The 17,500-nt window shown below is 54.9% G+C and overlaps 3 protein-coding genes across 3 annotated transcripts; 1 reads left to right on the top strand and 2 right to left on the bottom strand.

Annotated features, from left to right (window-relative positions):
- Positions 1 to 722: 722 nt before the first annotated feature.
- On the bottom strand, positions 723 to 1,022 carry MONBRDRAFT_14043 (uncharacterized protein; the record flags this gene model as incomplete). Its single annotated transcript, XM_001742351.1, has 1 exon — positions 723 to 1,022. One exon carries the CDS (start codon positions 1,020 to 1,022, stop codon positions 723 to 725), a length of 300 nt encoding a protein of 99 aa, XP_001742403.1.
- A 657-nt stretch (positions 1,023 to 1,679) lies between these two features.
- MBCDH9 (uncharacterized protein) lies at positions 1,680 to 13,841 on the top strand (the record flags this gene model as incomplete). The annotated part of the gene is made up of 9 exons (XM_001742801.1): positions 1,680 to 1,695; positions 1,852 to 2,034; positions 2,169 to 11,459; positions 11,498 to 11,984; positions 12,008 to 12,179; positions 12,264 to 12,331; positions 12,423 to 12,485; positions 12,589 to 13,211; positions 13,350 to 13,841. 6 exons carry the CDS (start codon positions 1,680 to 1,682, stop codon positions 12,300 to 12,302), a joined length of 10,188 nt encoding a protein of 3,395 aa, XP_001742853.1. The 3' UTR covers positions 12,303 to 12,331; positions 12,423 to 12,485; positions 12,589 to 13,211; positions 13,350 to 13,841.
- A 38-nt stretch (positions 13,842 to 13,879) lies between these two features.
- On the bottom strand, positions 13,880 to 17,113 carry MONBRDRAFT_5354 (uncharacterized protein; the record flags this gene model as incomplete). Its single annotated transcript, XM_001742350.1, has 2 exons — positions 13,880 to 15,573; positions 15,790 to 17,113. The coding sequence occupies 2 exons, from the start codon at positions 17,111 to 17,113 to the stop codon at positions 13,880 to 13,882; spliced, it is 3,018 nt and encodes a 1,005-aa protein (XP_001742402.1).
- Positions 17,114 to 17,500: the final 387 nt, after the last annotated feature.

Genomic DNA, 17,500 nt, shown 5'->3' with positions numbered 1-17,500 from the left:
GGCCAACTCTCCCAGCGCAACAGGGCTCCGTCGTGGGCGCGAGGAACGGTGGGAGCGCTGACGAGGGTGTCGCTGCCGAGATGCAGAGGCATGGCGTCGAACAGGACTGCGTGCTTTCGGCTGCCACAAAGAGTCAGCGAGATCCTCATCCTCATCCAAATCCAGCTCGAACAGCGGCAAACCAGCTTTGAGGGCCATGAGGTCATCAGCCTCGCTCTCATCGTTGCTTTCCTTGCCTTCGTCCTCGCTGGAAGAGGATTGAGCTCTACTAGGTTCGGGCAGGTCAAACATATCGGATTCACCATGACGGCTCTTCAAATCATGACCTGCAACAAGTTTGTCGGACGCGGTCGTCGTATCCCCACGTAGTACCTAAGTACAAAGGATGTCCGATATGGAAATGCCAGGACGTCAGCGTGTGGGTTCAGTGAGCAGTGGCTTCGTCATGTCTGCGGCACTCAAGGTGGGTCGAGGGCAAAGGCCTACGTGTTGCTTGAGGCGATTGTGGAGCAGCTGCCGTTGGGCCTTTTGGAGGGCGTCGGAGCCCTGCGTGATTCGGCGACGTCGCTCAGCCTAGAGTATGCAGCAACCCCACCATGCCGCATCAGTACATATGCACAGACACAAAAATCTCGACGACGGAGAGGCTTGGGCTGAGGACGAGAGCACAGGTGCTGGCGATAGGGATGCCCAAGCCTACAACGCAAAACGTTGAGGCATAGCTACGGCTTTGGCTCGGCAGGAAAAGGAGCGCTTACCACAGCCTGCTGCTTGATGGCCGGCGCTGCGCCATCGAAAATAAAAACAGGTTTAATCTGGTGATACAGGAGCTTGCACAACCGGGAAAGGAGCGCATGTACATGGGCATTTTGAACCAGGTTGCCTTGTCGATCACGCATCGCCCGCACAATCTGGTGCAGCCAAATGCTCACGTCCACAGCCAAGATTTGCCCCTCCAACTCATCGGGCTGGACCGGCCGCTCAGCTTTCTCCAGCAATTGCCACAGTGAATGAACACCCATCGCCCTGGCTCAGGGACCAGCCGAGCTTCTGCCCGCCTGTCCCCGCTCCCACCAGCTCGAAATCAGAAAACAGCTTGGAGCCGTTCGACTCGACCTTTTTGTCTTACAATAAAATGTACCTTCACTGGTTTCGCGTACTGATTTCAGACGCTATTGACAACAGCTGTTGTGGCTGATATTTTGATTTGGTAGGGAGGACGACTGAATAATTTGAAAAAAAAAAAAGAGGGATGGGCATTGTTTCACAGTACAATTCAAGTGTGGCGGCAAGTACACTCCACCGCTCTAAACTGTAACCAATTGCCGCAAAACCCCTCCCTTGTCTTGTGCTACCAAATGTGCATGTTGTGTTGAAGAACACCAACAACAACTACCAAAGGCTTACAAAAAGCATTGCTTGGCACTGATGGGCGGAGAAAAGACACATGCCAGCAGCACCCTTCTGTGCATTCTTGGCGGGCCACTTTCCGTCACCGTCGACCACGCAGCCGGCCTGACTGAAGAGGTCGTGATTCGGCTCGAGCCGATGACAAGGCGCTTCGGCTGCAAAACGACTGCTTGATCTTGGAGCAGCTGAATCATTTCATACTGACTGCATTTCTTAACTTCCATTTCTTTCCACACCACGCGCTCCGGACTGGCGATCAAACGGCCAGCATGATCGTGCGGCAAGGTTTGTTGCATTGATTTCGCGTCGTGTTTTGCCAAATGCTTCTTCGTTGAGCCCGAGTTCTTGAAGCTCGCTGCTTCCCATTCAAGGTCTCCGTTGTAGGAGGCCGGGCGCCCATCTCGTGCACCTCACATGCCACTCGACTGCCTCAATGTTTAGGTTCTCTGGGCCTCGCAGGGCTGGTCGTCACGTTGCTTGCTATCGCTTCCGCAGCCTCGGCGCTGCAGGTCACGACGCAGGTGGCAGGTGATGCAGCCACCTTGGTGATTCAAGCCCACAATGCCTCATCAACCCTTACCGTCTCTACGCAAGGGGTGACGGCCACTTCCTCTGCAGGCACTGGTACGCGATTGCGCTTCAATCACTGCAAGCAAAGACCAGACCGCATCTCTTGCCTTCATCCACTCAATCCTCTCTAGCCTCGTCGAATCTTGCTTAATCTTACTCGCGCTTGATCCCTCTTCACTCGCCCACAGGTACTCTGCATGCAACCAAGTTGGCAGCCCAGAACAATTTGGCAGCCCAGGCCCAAGACACTGTGACCATTGGTGATGAGACGTACATGGCCCTGGCAGAGTACTTCTCTCAGTCCATCATGATCCAGCGCATTGATGGCCATAGCGTTGAACTGGTGCAGACCATAGCGGCCAATTCGCCAGTGGACGTTGAGTTTTATGAGTGGAACAGCGTCCATTACCTCGCAATCTGTAATCGCCGAAATCTATCATCCTACGGCGGTGGTGAAACCAACTCGGAGGTGTGGCGCCGCTCGGCATCCACCGGCGTTTGGTCTCGTCTGCAAACATTTGCCACCTCCTACTGCAGTGATGTCGAGGTGATCCCGTCCGCGGATGGCAGCCTCTTTCTGGGCTTTTCCAACTTTAAGTACATGGATAGTGATCGTGTCGACCTCGAGCTCGAGTCAGATATTTATGCCTGGAGCCCGACCTTACAGCGCTTTCAGCTGCAACACGCGATTACCACCCAAGGCGCTTCAAAAATGGAGAGCTTCATCTGGAACTCCAACACCTACCTTTTTGTTGGCAACAGCGAGATGTTTGAGAGCACCTGGGGTATTGTAGTCAAGGCCCAAGACTTCTCCTTAGACTCTAGCGTTTTCAAGCTCAACACCGCGTCGGCCACTTTTGAAAAAGTCTCAACCGTTGCTACCGCTGGCATCTCCGATGCCACAACCGCCGTCATTGACTCAGAACTGTACCTCTTTGTGACCAATCGCGTCTCGAACGACGGCGGCACGGACGACTATGCCCAAACCCTTGAGGTGTACTTGTGGGTCAACTCCCTTGAATCCTTCTTCAACGTCAATACGCCTTCCGCCACTGTCTATGCCGCCTCAGCCGTTCAAGTCGTCACGGTGGAAGACAACGTCTTCGTGGCTGTTGGTGCTGAGCGTGATGCGGCCGATTCCTCTGTCAATGCCACGCTTGATATTTTCCGCCTTGACTTGACCCTGAATGCTCTGGTACCCGTGTACTCGGCTGCCACGGGCACCGTTCGGTGCCTAAGCTCGCATACCATTGGCAACCAGGTGCTGCTCTTTGCTGCCGTTGAGCAACGCGAGGACAGCTACGAGGCGAACCCAGACCGCATTACCACTGTCGGTGCACTTGAGACACTCCGACTTTTTCGGGCCTCTGCTGCTGACACCGACTTTGCCAATACCGTCGGCTCGCTCTTCGTCGACGGCAGCGGTGAAGCAAGCATTCGCATTCCCGTCGTGGACAATAACGCCGTTGAACCGGACGAGTACTTTTATGTGTCCGTCACCGAAACCAATGGGGGCGTACAGGTGAATACGACGACTGTTCGCGTGGACCTGCCCGGAGTTGGGGTGGCTGATTTGACAGTTTCTCCGATTGTGACCGTGGTCAATGGCGATGAGCTTCTTCTTACCGAGGAACTGCCGGCAGGCCAGCAGCTTTGCACCTTTGCCTTTGGTGGTTCGCCCGTTTCAAGTGGCCTAAGCATTGTGCAGAGTAGTAGCAACTTTGCCATCGCCAGCGGGCTACTCTACACCACCGCCACCATCGACCTGGAGCAATACGATTCGGATTTCTTCACACTTTTGGTTGAGTACACCGGCACAAGCCCCGTTGCGCAGGCTTGGGTCGTCGTACGCATTGAAGACATCAACGACAACTTGCCCGTATTTGTTGGCAATGTTGGATCCAATGCCGCATACCAGGCTGACGTGGAGGAGAACCAAGCCGTGGGGACCACGGTCGTTCAGCTGGTCGTCACGGATCGCGATGCAGATCTAAACGTAGTTTACGGCATTACTGAGGTTTCGCCCAGCTCTGCTTCGGGTTATTTTGCCATTGACAACTCCACGGGTCTGATCACGACGCGCACCGTATTCGACCGCGAAGCTCTCGCAGCTGGAGGCTCAGAATCCTTTGTTATCAACGTTGAGGCATATGACCCCCGTGTGATCGACCACGTTGCTTCGACCTACGTTCTTGTTGACGTGACTGATCAAAATGACAACGCCCCCATCTTCGCACAGAGCAACTATTCTACCGTCATTCCGGAGTTTGTGCAAGCCAGCTATGTCGTGGTGGGCCAGCGCGAGGGAACTGCGATTGGCAGTACCATCATTACGGGCATCGCCGCCACGGATGCAGATGAGGCTGCCAACGCGGCTTTGACGTATACCATCATCTCCGGTGACCCCCAAAGGCTATTCTCCGTCGTAACGACCAACGGCGTCGCCAGCTTGCGTGCTGGCCTGCTCGACTTTGAAACTATGACCACGACCGATTTCAACATCACCGTTGCTGCTTGTGATACCCCCGCTGCCAGCGATCCTTTTGGCCAGCAGTGTGATTACACCTCGCTTTACATCACCGTTGAAGATGAGAACGATAATCCGCCCGTGCTAAGCCCAGTGGCTGTGAGCAGCGCCGTTGCCACGGTCGGTTCGACCAATTACATCCTGGCATCCTACAGCGCTGGCCAGTCCTTGGGCACCATCAGCGCCACCGATGCCGACTCGGGCATTAATGAAGTGATCACGTTCTCCACCTCCTCACCGGAGATCAACGTGGATAGCAACACCGGTCTCATCACCCTTGCCGTGAACGCTTCCACCCTCACGGTGGGGTCGCACACCGTGACCATTGCTGCAACAGATGGTGGATCGCCCTCCTTCACCCGAACCGCCACCTTTTCGTTCTCGGTTCTGGATATGCCCACTTTTACCGCCAGCCCGTATGCTTTGGATGTCACTGAGAATACGCCGGCCGGTGCCCTGCTGGGCACGTCTGTTCAGGCTGCTGTCCAAGTGCAGCTGACAGGTACCTCCTTTCAGTATCAGATTCTGAGTGGAAATGACCTGGGCCTCTTCAGCATCGGGTCCTCCTCGGGTACACTGGCCGTGGCCGCGGGTGCCAGCATTGATTATGAGACGCTGGCCGCGCATGAATTCACCCTCATGGTTCGAGCAACAGATCTGGGCAGTCCTCTCACAGGTCGCAGCTCCCTCACGGCCGTGAACATCACCATTCTTGATGAAAATGATGTAGCTCCCACCTTTGATCTTCCTGTCTATGCGCTCGGCTCTGTGCCAGAAGACGATGCAAACCTTGCTTTTGTTGCACGCAACTTTGTGAATGTCTCGGCCAGCGATGCTGATCAAGATCCCGTCTTGAGCTTTAGCATTCTCTCTGCCACCGCAACGCACCCCGAAACGGGTGCGGTCAGTGACGTCAGTGCTCTATTCTCCATCGACTCCAGCACGGGCTACTTCATGAATGTGGCACCCCTCGATGCCGAGCAATACTCGGCCTTTGCTCTTCAGCTAGGTGTGAGTGACGGCATTTTCAACGTATCAGCAGCTTTGACCCTGCAGCTTTCGGATATCAACGACGTTGCTCCTGTGTTTGAAGAGGCTTTGAACATCGATGCCACCACTGTTTCAGAGTCGTTGGCCGTGGGCAGCCACGTGATGTCATTTCTTGTCACGGACAAGGACGTGGGCTCAACAAGTCTCACTTGGAGCCTGATTGATCTGCCTACTACTACAGGCTTGGTTGGCAATAGCTCCCGCTTTGCACTCAGCCATGGTGTTCTTACTGTCGCCTCGCCTCTCGACTACGAAACGCACGAGTCGCACCGTTTCAATGTAACCGTTTCTGATGGCCGTTTTGAGGCGATGCTGACCTTCACCGTTTTCTTGACCAATCAAAACGAGGTTCCGCCCGTTTTTACCCCCTCCTCCCTTGGCAACACGACGGTCGTTGAGAACGTTTCAACGGGTTACGAGCTCGGCTATGTGGTGGCCATTGACACCGATACCGATGCAGTGGTCACTTACACGCTCATCTCGGGTGGCTTCGGCCACTTTGGGGTCGACAGCAACACTGGTCTCGTAGCGGTTATTGCCCCACTCGATCGCGAAAACAAGAGCGCATACTCCCTTGTTTTCCGTGCCGCCGATCAGTTTGGACTTGAATCTCGCAGCACCGTGCACGTGAGCATTGGGGATATCAATGATAACACACCAATTTTCACGCAAGCCAACTATGTTGCTGCCCCGGTGGCAGAGAATTCGGCTCAGGGTACCCCTGTCATCACCGTGTCTGCCACGGATATTGATGCAGGCATCAACGCCCAGCTGACTTACACCCTGCTGCCCGGCGCGGACGCCGGCCATTTCAGCGTGCACCCAACCACAGGTGCTGTGACCTTGAGTGCTGATCTCATCGACCGTGAGGCAAGCGTGTCTCTCAGTTTTGTCATTCAGGTCACGGATGGTGGCCACCCATCGCGCAGTGCGCAAGCCTCGGTTTCTGTCAACGTTTTGGATGCTAACGACAATGCACCTTACTTTCTTTCCAACGGGACTGCCCTGTCGCTTTCCGAAGCCACGTCCCCGGGCGCTGAGGTGTATGACCTCCAGGCCTTTGATGACGACGCTACCGTGGTTAACAATGTTGTCACCTACGAGCTCATTTCCGCGGACACCAGCGTGTTCAGTGTAGAGCAGTCGACGGGCAAGGTGGTTCTGGAGGCTGCTGTGGATTTCGAGACTCGTGGCGCCCAGCCCTTTGTTCTCACGCTCCGGGCTCTTGATTCAGGCTCTCCAACCCTCACCAGCAACGTCTTTACACTGACAATCACATTCACCGACGTTAATGACAATGATCCGGTGTTCGAGCCCACGCAGAGTTTCTCGTACAGCGTTGCCGAGGAGCTGACCAACTTTGCCGTGTTTACTGTTGAAGCTTCAGACCCAGACCTTGTGGATGTGGATCAACTCACCTACGATATCGTGTCCATCGTCCCGGATGATGACGTATTTGTCATCAATGACCAGGGTGTTGTGCGAACCTCCCCCACGAACCGCATTGACCGCGAGGCTTTTGGGCCGACCAACGCCGAATACGCAGTCACCATTCGCGTATCCGATAGCGGCAATCGCACGGCCACGGCCACATATACGGTGACCGTCATTGATGTCAATGATAATGCACCCGTTTTTAGCCAATCCCCATATTCCACCACTGTGCCAGAGAGTGCAGCCATCGGCACGACCGTGCTAACAGTGAGCGCCACTGATGCTGATGTGGCGGGCACGCCAGCGGGTACGATCTCTGGGTATACCATCATCTCAGGTAACTCGGCTGGCTTCTTTACTCTCAACAGCGCCACAGGTGTCATTCGCCTGGCCCGTAAACTTGACGCAGAGACAGCGCCGGCTGGTGGTTATCAACTGCGCATCCGCGCGTCCGATAGCGCCACCCCATTTGTTCTCAGCACACAGGTTACGGTCCAAATCATCGTGTCTGACGTGAACGACAACGCTCCGCAGTTTCAACCTGGTGGATACAATGCTACCGCCATCTCTGAGAGTGCATCGGCTGGCACCACTCTGATCCAGGTCACTGCCTACGACGCCGACAAGACCTCGGCTAACAACGCCATCACCTATGATATCGTGGGTGATGTCACGGGTCAATGGACCATTGATCAATCTGGAACCATCATGCTCGCGACGTCCCCGCTTGACCGCGAGACGTACCCGGGTGAGCTCACCATCACGGTGCGCGCCCGCGATGCTGGTGGCTTGTATGATACAACTGAAGTGCGGTATATTGTTGATGATATCAATGACAACGTGCCTGTCTTTGCCCAGAGCTCTGCCAGCATGGCCATTGATGAGGAAGTGGCGCCTGGCACTTTTGTCATGCAGGCCCAAGCCACCGACGCCGATATTGGACTCAATGCACGTGTTTATTATGGTCTGCGTGGCGCTGATGCCAACTTTTTTGTCGTTGATACCGATTCGGGTAACATCACCGTTGCGGCCCGACTTGATCGCGAGCAACAGGCGTCGTACACCCTCCAAGTGATTGCCTCCAACGCAGCGGCTCTATCGGACCCTGTCGGCACTCAAAACATCACCATCAATGTCAATGACATCAACGACAATGGGCCTCAAGTCGCGGCGACCAGCTCTGCATCCATTGCAGAGAACACGGCCTCGGGTGTTCTTGTCACTACGATTCAGGCATCTGATGCCGATGCCATCGCCTCGGGCTTTGGCGTTTTGAGCTACTCCATTACCAGTGCCTTGGCGTTTGAAACGGCCACCGGGTTTACGGCAGCGGCCTCGGGCGTTTTCCAGATCGACCCGCAAACGGGCGTTATTACGACCCAGGGCAGTTTGGATCGCGAGTTGTACGACAGCTTCACGATTGTGATTACTGTGCGAGATGGCGGTGTTGTTCCACGAACTAACAGTACAACGCTGACTATCACAATCACCGATCGCAACGACAACGCACCCCTCTTCGTCAGCAACCAGAGCAGCAGCTTTAGCATTGCTGAAAACTCCACCGTGGGTGTGACACTCGGCTCTGTCTCCGCAACAGATGCTGACCTGGACGACGCCGGGCGTGTGCGTTTTAGCTTCGTCGGCAGCAGCGGTCGGTTTAGCCTCAATGCTCTGTCAGGCACCATCACGCTGGCCTCAGCTCTCGACTACGAAACGCAGTCAACCACCTATTCTCTGGTGGTCAAGGCTGAAGATCTAGGCTCCCCCGCCTTGAGCACTTTGCTCAACATCACCATCACGGTGACTGACGTTAACGACAATGCCCCAAGCTTTGCACAGTCAGCCTATCCCTTTGAAGTTCTGGAGGGCCAGACTGGACTTGTTTATCATCTGTCTGCCACGGATGCCGACTCGGGTATCAATGCCATGATTACATACAGCCTCGTGCCTTCTGCCAATGCAAGCCACTTCAACATTGACCAGAATGGCAACATCACCCTGGTCGTGCCATTCGATCGCGAGCAGACAACATACGTCGAGTTTGATGTGATGGCCACAGATGGAGGCAGTCCGGCCCTCTCGACGACGACACAGGTCGTCGTACTTATTCGTGACATCAACGACAATGCCCCAGTTTTCAATCCCAGCTTCGACCAGGTGCTGGTGACCGAAAACACGGCTGATGTCGTCATTTTCCAGGTGTCGGCCACCGATGCTGACACCTCGCCCTTTGCTACGCTCGTCTATTTCTTGTACAACGCCAGCTCGCACTTTGCCATCAACAGCACCTCGGGCGAGGTGAGCCTTGTCCAGGGCCTGGACTATGAAGCTGCTTCATCTGTTATTGTAGTCATCGGTGCATCGGACCAAGGTGCTGAGACTCCCAATGCCTTTTTCACGCTCACTGTGCAAGTCGACGATGTGAATGACAACTTTCCCATCTTTGATGCAACGTCATACTCGGGCGATGTTGTCGAAAACTCCACCACGGCCCTCGTGGTCGGCCAGGTCTGGGCGACTGACGCCGATGCCGATGGGCTTGCAGCTGTCACCTATAGCATTGAGCCTCGCGACCCGACCTTCGCAGGATATTTGGCTATCAACGACTCGGGTGTGGTCTATCTTCGTGCGGGCTACGCATTTGATTACGAGCTTGTGCAGACTGTTGAGTTTGTAGTTACAGCCACCGATGTGGGCAACCAGGCGACGAATGCCAACTTTTCGCTGGCCATTTCTGACGTCAATGACAATGCCCCTGTTTACGTGGCCGCCCCTTACTCTTTTGACATTGACGAAGATGCAACTGTTTCTACCGTGGTGGGCACGGTCATGGCAACAGATGCAGACTCTGGTGCGTACGGCACTGTCGTCAACTACATCTTGTATTCTGCTGACGGTGCGCCGTTTGTTGTGGACGCACAAGGCACAATCTGGCTTGTGGCCCCATTGGACTATGAAGCGGTATCCTCCTACACCGTGATCATCACAGCTGTCGACGGCGGCATGGTTGCCACCAATACTTCAGTCACCATCATCGTACACGATGTCAACGACAATGCTCCGCTGTTTGGTCAGGCTGACTATGTGGTCCAAGTTGAAGAGAACGCCGTTGATGGCCTGGTGCTGCTAGTGCCGGCTGTGACCGATGCGGATAGCCCTCCTCATGATGTCTTTACGCTGAGCATTCAGTCATCTGCCGCTTCGCCTTACTTTACTATTGCCAACGGCTCGCTTGTCGTGAGCACAGCAGTTGGCGTCTTGGACCGCGATGTGGTGACTGCCAACCCCCGGATCTTGACTTTGACCTTGGTGGCGACGGATATGGGTGGTCTTCTCTCGACCGCTCAGGTCACTGTGCAGGTTATGGATGTGAATGATAACGCCCCCCAGTTTGATTCATCTACATATGCCGTCTCGGTGTCTGAGAACACGGCGGTGGGAGCGCTCATCAACCTTCAAGTTACGGCCACTGATGCTGATTATCAGAACAACTTGACTTATTCCGTGGACAACGCCAGCGGTGCTGTGCTGTCTGTGGATGTGGACGGCTCTTTGCGACTGGCCACATTGATTGACTATGAGACCAGCGTGCAACATGAAGTTACCGTGCGAGTGACAGATGATGGCACACCAACTCTTTCCAGTACAGTGGTCATCCGCGTCAATGTGGTTGACGAGAACGACAACTCGCCCATCTTTGAGATGAGCTCTCTCCAAGCTAATGTCTATGAAAATGCTGCACCAGGCATTATCGCCCAGGTCATGGCCTCGGATGCTGACGTAGTTAATGGTGGAAGCATCGCACGCTACGAGCTAATCTCTCACACGGATTTGTTCGGCATCAATAGCAACTCGGGTGTAGTGAGCACGCTCGTTCCCTTGGATCGCGAGGCAATGCCCTCGTACGCCGTGACAGTGCGAGCGTATGACAACGGCGTATCCACGCCCCGCTACACCGATGCTCAACTGCTCATCAGCGTGAAGGACGTGAACGACAATGCGCCTTATTTTCCTTGCGCATTGCTGGGTCACACCATTCGGCGTTCTGCCGAGGTGCATGACGTCGTGGCGACAGTGCGTGCCGAAGATGTTGACTTGACACCAGGAACGGTGACCCATCGTATCTCGGGTGGCAACTGCCAAGGCATGTTTGGCATTGCGCCGTATGATGGCCGTGTCTATTTGAACCGGCCCCTGGCAACGGTGGACAGCTCATTGTATGTACTCGAGGTCCAGGCCTCTGATAGCGTCCATGTGACCACTACTACCGTCTACTTTCAGATTGAAAGCGAGTTTGAGCAGGAAGGTCGTCGTGTGCTGGATGCTATACAAACAACCATGTCAATGGAAGGCATGAGTCCTAGCTATACCTTTGACTTTGGCACTGATGACCTGGCGTCTGTCACCTCTGGTTCCGGGGAGCTGCCATGGACCACTGCTGGGCCATTCGTCACTGGCGCCAATACAGGTGCTTCTTCTACGCTACTGCCTGTCACTACCGCACAGGCCACGATCACAACTACTGTAGTCACCACACCTACCATCACTGCCACCACCAGTCAGACGAGCCCTGCCACGACTACAACCCCTACCACTACCACTACCACTACCACTACCCCTACCCCTACCCCTACCACTACCACTACCACTACCCCTACCACTACCCCTACCACTACCCCTACCACTACCCCTACCACTACCCCTACCACTACCCCTACCACTACCCCTACCACTACCCCTACCACCAGCCAGACTACGACGCCAATGCCAACGACCACTTCCACAGCTGCTCCTTCCACATCCGCACCCAGTGTTGTCACAAATATCCCATCCACTTCTACGACAGACGGATCCTTGACCACTACGATCACCACCGACTCTCCATCGACTTCCACCACCACCGCTACCACCACCACTACTACGACCGCCACCACCACTACTACTGCCGCCACCACCACTACTACTACTACTACCGCCACCACCACTACTACAGGTGTATCATTCCCCATAATTCAGACCACCGGAGGAAACGGTGGAGGTGCCGACTGCTATTTCCCATTCACGTTCCAAGGCAAGACGTACGAAACGTGCACCAAGGATCCTGACAATCGTGCTCTTTTCTGGTGTTCCACGGGCCCTGCCTTTAATGGACAATCATCAACCAGCTATGGAAACTGCGTGCTTGAAGGTAAGACAGTGCTACCTCAAACTTGTCAAACCGGTCGTCAAATAAAAAAAAAATCCTCTTTCTCACATCGCTTCTTGCTTGCAGAGCTCACTCTTTTTTCCAACAACGGCCAGCTTGAGCTGAACTATTCCAACGCCCTGGTTGTCAACGAAGTCAGTTACCCCAAACCCGCTTGCCACACGTTGATTCTTTCCTTTGATCTCAATCATTACCACTCCAACTCTGCAACACGCTCATCTGTAGACATATGCATTTGAATTGGCACCCACTGTGGCGGCCGAGGTCTTCGTCTACAATAACAACACTGTACGTGACCTTGCAATGCCCCCGCATCATTGAGCTTGCATGCCCTGCCACTGCCCCTTATCCCTGATCCCTGCACTCACCCACGACCCTGGCTTCATCGCAGCACCAACGCATCACCTCGGGTGTCAAGTACAACGCTGACGAGGAAACTTTGTTCATCACGGTGGACACCAGCTACCCAGACTCTATTTTGCTGGCCATTGGTACCGATTTCGCCAATGGTGTGTCCCTAGCCGTCGCCAACCAACAGCAAGCTACGTCCACTGCGTACCCATCTTCTGGTGTGTACACCATTGCGGGCACTGGAAACCCAGGCACACGTCGAGAGTGCGTGTTCCCCTTCCTGTACAACGGTGTATCCTACACGGAATGTACGTGTGCGGGCAGCTTGGCCAGCTTCTGGTGTGCCACCACCGACAACCTTGATCGCGACTACGAGTGGGGCTTCTGCGACCCCTCAACATTCAATGCCTCGAGCGATAAATGCGCTGCGGATAATGCCCAAGATGCAGGTGCAGAAAACCAACAGGTATTGGATACATTTGTCGGTTGGGAGTCTTATTCTACAGACGACGACCAAAATGGGGCCAGTGGCGACACCAGTGCAGGCTCTGCAGACAGCGCCTCCACTGCGGCAGTGAGCGCAAGCGTCATGGCGGCCGTCGTCATTGTCTGCGTCATTCTCGTCATTGTGGCCACCGCTATGGTGGTAGTGCGCAAGAAGCGGTATGTCTGCGCGCCTGCTCCCAGTCCACTTCGTCTTCTCTCTGGCTACCGCTGAGCGAACCTGCTTGTTGTCTGCACACTTTGTGACCAAGCTCACTCTGCTTTCGCTGTGTCGCATGTTGCCTGCTTTTTCTCTAGTCAACAAAGCGCAGTGACTTTTTTGCCAGATACTCACCCCTCAGAGGAGGCACCCCCAGCTCCTCGGCGTGCCTTCGCGCGCCCCGCCCCACAGCCCCTTTATTTGAATCCGCTGCAGGCATAAGTCAACGCTGGAACTGCGAGCGGGCATCATCAATCTCTTGACATGTCTCGTGTGGTGTGATGCGTGTTTTCGTTTCGACTTTTTGATCTTTCGTTTCTCTTCTCCTGAAAGTGCCCGTGCAAAACAAGCGTGTGACCTACATGCGTTGTCGTCACCGACTGATTTTATGTAGCGTGTATGGTGCTCGGTCTCACCTGTTGTGGATGTTTTTTTCTTATCCGATGCTCATGCAATGATGCACGCGCGTGGGATTTTCTCGGAGCCCCTCGATTTCGGGCACTTTGAAGGCCTCACATCTGAGATTGATATGAATTTTGGTGCGAGTTAACCAGGCACGGGTCGCTCGCTTTGAATTGACTGATTAGAGTACACGCTGGTCAGCACAACGTGATTGCAACAACATGATTTAGACCGAATAAGCCCTCTCGGCTGAGGTGGTCCGGGAAGGCGTACCTGAAGTGCCCTTTTTCTTGCCGCCGCAAAACTGCTTGATTGTGCCCTTGAGGCGCGATGAGGCAGGCTGCTGTAAGGCTTGAACAACTTCCTGCGCAAATATTTGCTTGGCCGTAGCGCTCACAGAGTAGCGTGGAAAAGCCGGTTGATTGATGGCCCATGCGACCCATTCGCCCACGCGCTCGAGCGAGTAAGGCTGCATCAATCGACGAAACGTGGCAACCGTATCCTCAAGCATGTGGCTTGGGAAGATGAGACAGAGGGCAGACAGAAGAGTGGCCACAATCTCTGCAATGGCAGTAGGACGATGCTCAAGAGCCACATCGAAAATAGAGGGGCTGCCTTCCGGGCTTCGTGCCGCGCACGCCTCCACGTAGCCCAGAGCCGCAGAAATGACGGGACGGTGTTGCAACACGGCAGTAAACGTAGGCCCGAGAAAGTGGTGAATAAGAAGGTCAATGGCGAGCTCAGGTTGGTGGAGAAGATATTGGGGGTGAGTGCGCGCCACGGTCTGAAAGAGGCAAAATAGAGCCTCAACCGTGTCGGGCCCGGCATCTGCGTACGCTTGCACCAACCCTTCGCGGTTGCGCAAAAGTGCAAGCAGCTCATGCAGAGGTGCATCAAGGCCTTCGTGGTGAAGGGCGCCTTGATCAATGCACTCAGCAATGACGCGCAGGCATGGGGCTGAGGTGAAGTTGATGCGCGCAAAATAGAGCCAGAAACGCTGGAGCACGGCTGAAAGAGTCGAGGCAGAAGGCGGAGAAATGATGCCCAGGGTGGCAAAAGCCAGCTCCTGAAGCTGATCGAGTATTTCTGAAAGCTGACAGGGTCCACTGTTGGGGCCGCCAAAGAGGAGAGCCAGGATAAAGTGCGGACCACGAAAGAGATCGCTCATAAAAGCTGCTGCGGCTGGCAAGTGGATGCCGCGAACGGCAGCCACCAACTCAGCGAGAATGGCGCTCAGTTCCTGGGCGGTGTCGATATCTGCCCAGGCGGCTGGCCCCAGCAAATCGTGGGCTTGAACGACTTCACTGGCACGTTCGACGAGGGCCGTCAAGAGGGTCATGCAGGGCTCTTCGGGCTGAGAGGCTCGTAAAGCAGCTTGGACACACGCCTGTACGAGTAGGCGGCGACTGGCTTCAGCCATGGTGGGTCGCGCAGCCTGCTGTTGCCAGGCGTGGAAAAGATCCACAAAAATGGCACCCGCATCCGGACCTTGGACCAACTTGAGCAGAGCCACACTGGCTACGTGATCCTCCATAAGACGCATGGGAAAGTTGGCATCCTCTTCCGGCAGAGCGAGGGTTTGGATGCAGTGCCGGCCCACGTCCACGTAAAGGGCAGGATAGTGCGCAAGCCAGGGCCAAATCATGCCCAACGCTAGCACGAGTGTGCGCTGCAGACAGGGATGAAGGGGCAAACGAAGAGTAGCTGCGCAGAGTTCTTGGGCGACTTCAGGTGGGCAGGTTTGTACATCACTGGTGGTGTTGGTGGGGAAGACTAGTTTGCAACAAGCGCTCAGCGCATGCAAAAGCCCCTCAAGATGAAGGATCGTGACCAAGGACCAGGCATCATCACCCGCTTCGATTGCAGCAAGCGCCGTGCCGAGTTCATGCCGGAGATGTTGGGCAAACCACGACGCAATACCTGGAATGGGAATGGACGTACGCCGGAGGTGAGCAAGGATGAACTCACGCATTTGACAAGAACAAAAACCCCGACCCTCAAACAGCAGTATTATAGGGCTGCCTTGCAAAACAAGTTTTGACTCCAAAACTCGTCGCCAGGGCTCATCGCTTAACCTCGTTTTTTTTTTTTTTGTTTTTGTTTTTGTTTTTTTCAGCTATTTGGCGCGTAACTCACCGGGATTGGCTTTGATGGTAGCGCGGAGAGCTGCGCGGCCCTGCTCGCGCACATCAGTGAACTCGTCTTGAAACATGTGGTCCCGCTCCAAAATGTCTGATGGGTACTCGCAGGCTGCCAGGATGGCTGCAAAGACGGACTGAAGAACGGGTTCAAATCGCTGACACTGATCGCCCTTCAGCTCAAGCGCAAAAACTTCCCAAAAGTCAAGGCAGGCCGACGAGACAGAAAGCTCGCGGGCCTGGGTAGCTGTGATGATGATTTGCAACAGCGGTGGCCAGAGATCAAGGAGACGGGGGTCTTCAAGAAAGATCAGAGCACGTCGCCCACAGGTGGTCGCAAGATGTACAAGCGCCGGCTGAGCAGCAGCGGTGGGAAAGCCGATCACACTGGCCATGAACGTGCCCACGACTTCAACAGTCGAGTTGCTCTCAAGCACGGCGACAAAAACCTCGACCACAATCTGAAGCGTCTCTTGACTGGTGTCGAGGGGCAAGATTGTATGCAGCCCATTGGCCAGGCGTCCGAGCAGATGCTGCATGGCCTCCCAAGCAACGCCCACTCCCTCGATCCATGCGCGAGCGACACCACAGATGAGCTGCAGAGGTACAGACTCGTGATCCAGGCATGCCATCAGCTCGGAGAAAACTAAAGTGGCAATACTTTCTCGCAGGGCATTTTGAAGTGCTGTGCGGCGTTGGGGTGCGACCATCAGCAACTTGTTCGCGACGAGTTCGGGGAGTGATTCAAGGAGGTAAAACCATAGAAAGCGCCGCTGCGATTCGGAGGCGGGCACACCACCAATGTGTGCATGAAGCGCCTCTAGATCGGCATAGAGGGTTTCAATGTGTCCATGGCGCAACCAAAGAGCCGTGATAGCTCGCATAACGTGACGCTGCAGGACATCACTCTGGAGTTGGGCAGCGAGGGGCAGCAGCGCAGTTGCATCTGAGGACCAGGCATCTGCTTGTTGTTGCCACTTGCCCCGCATGGCAAGTTGCACCAACGTTTGGAGCGCAAAGTGCAGCACGTCGCTTTCTAACATAGCTGGGGTACGCGCCACCAGCTGACAGACGCGCCAGGCGAAGCGCTGTTTGCGAAAGCGCAGTAAGTGTTCGTGAGCCTTTTGCTGTGCATCGTCGCTGGTCGGGCGAAGGAAGGCGCCAATGGCATCCACAAAGCGCCTGGCCTCGTCGGCTTCTTCACTCGAGACGGAGGGTGCGGGAAAATGAGTCTGATGATGTGGCGACTGGCCAGTTTCTGAGGCGGAAGGACCATTGGCATCCCCCCGCCCTCCACCGGCCCCGAGCTCGAGGTGGCTCATGCTCGGTGGGCAGCGGGCGAGTGGTCGCGAGCGCGCGCCTGCGCGCGCCAGCAATACTTAGCAGAGCGCAGGCTGGCAGACCCACCAACGACGCGAGGTGTAATGTCTGCGACTTTGATAGTCGCATCAAATAGCCCGTGGCTAGAGGCCTTAGGGCCAGCACACGACAGTATGAATCCTCAAGCGCAGCGCCAAAAAAAAAAAAAAAAAAAAAAAAAAAATGTTGTAACGGCTTGTTCGGCAAAGAAAAGTGAAATTACGACTGATTTCGCCTGCTGCTGAGTAGGCGAAAGGAGTGACAAGGGCTATGCTTTCGCGGGATCGCGAATGGTTTTCAGGTACAATAACCGGCGTACAACAATAGCGAAACCAGAGTAGCCTATTATT

Source organism: Monosiga brevicollis, genomic scaffold (genome assembly GCF_000002865.3).
Source record: "Monosiga brevicollis MX1 MONBRscaffold_2 genomic scaffold, whole genome shotgun sequence".
NCBI classification, from domain to species: domain Eukaryota; class Choanoflagellata; order Craspedida; family Salpingoecidae; genus Monosiga; species Monosiga brevicollis.
Note: the sequence above shows the minus strand (reverse complement) of the source record. Positions and strands in the feature narration are given on the sequence as shown.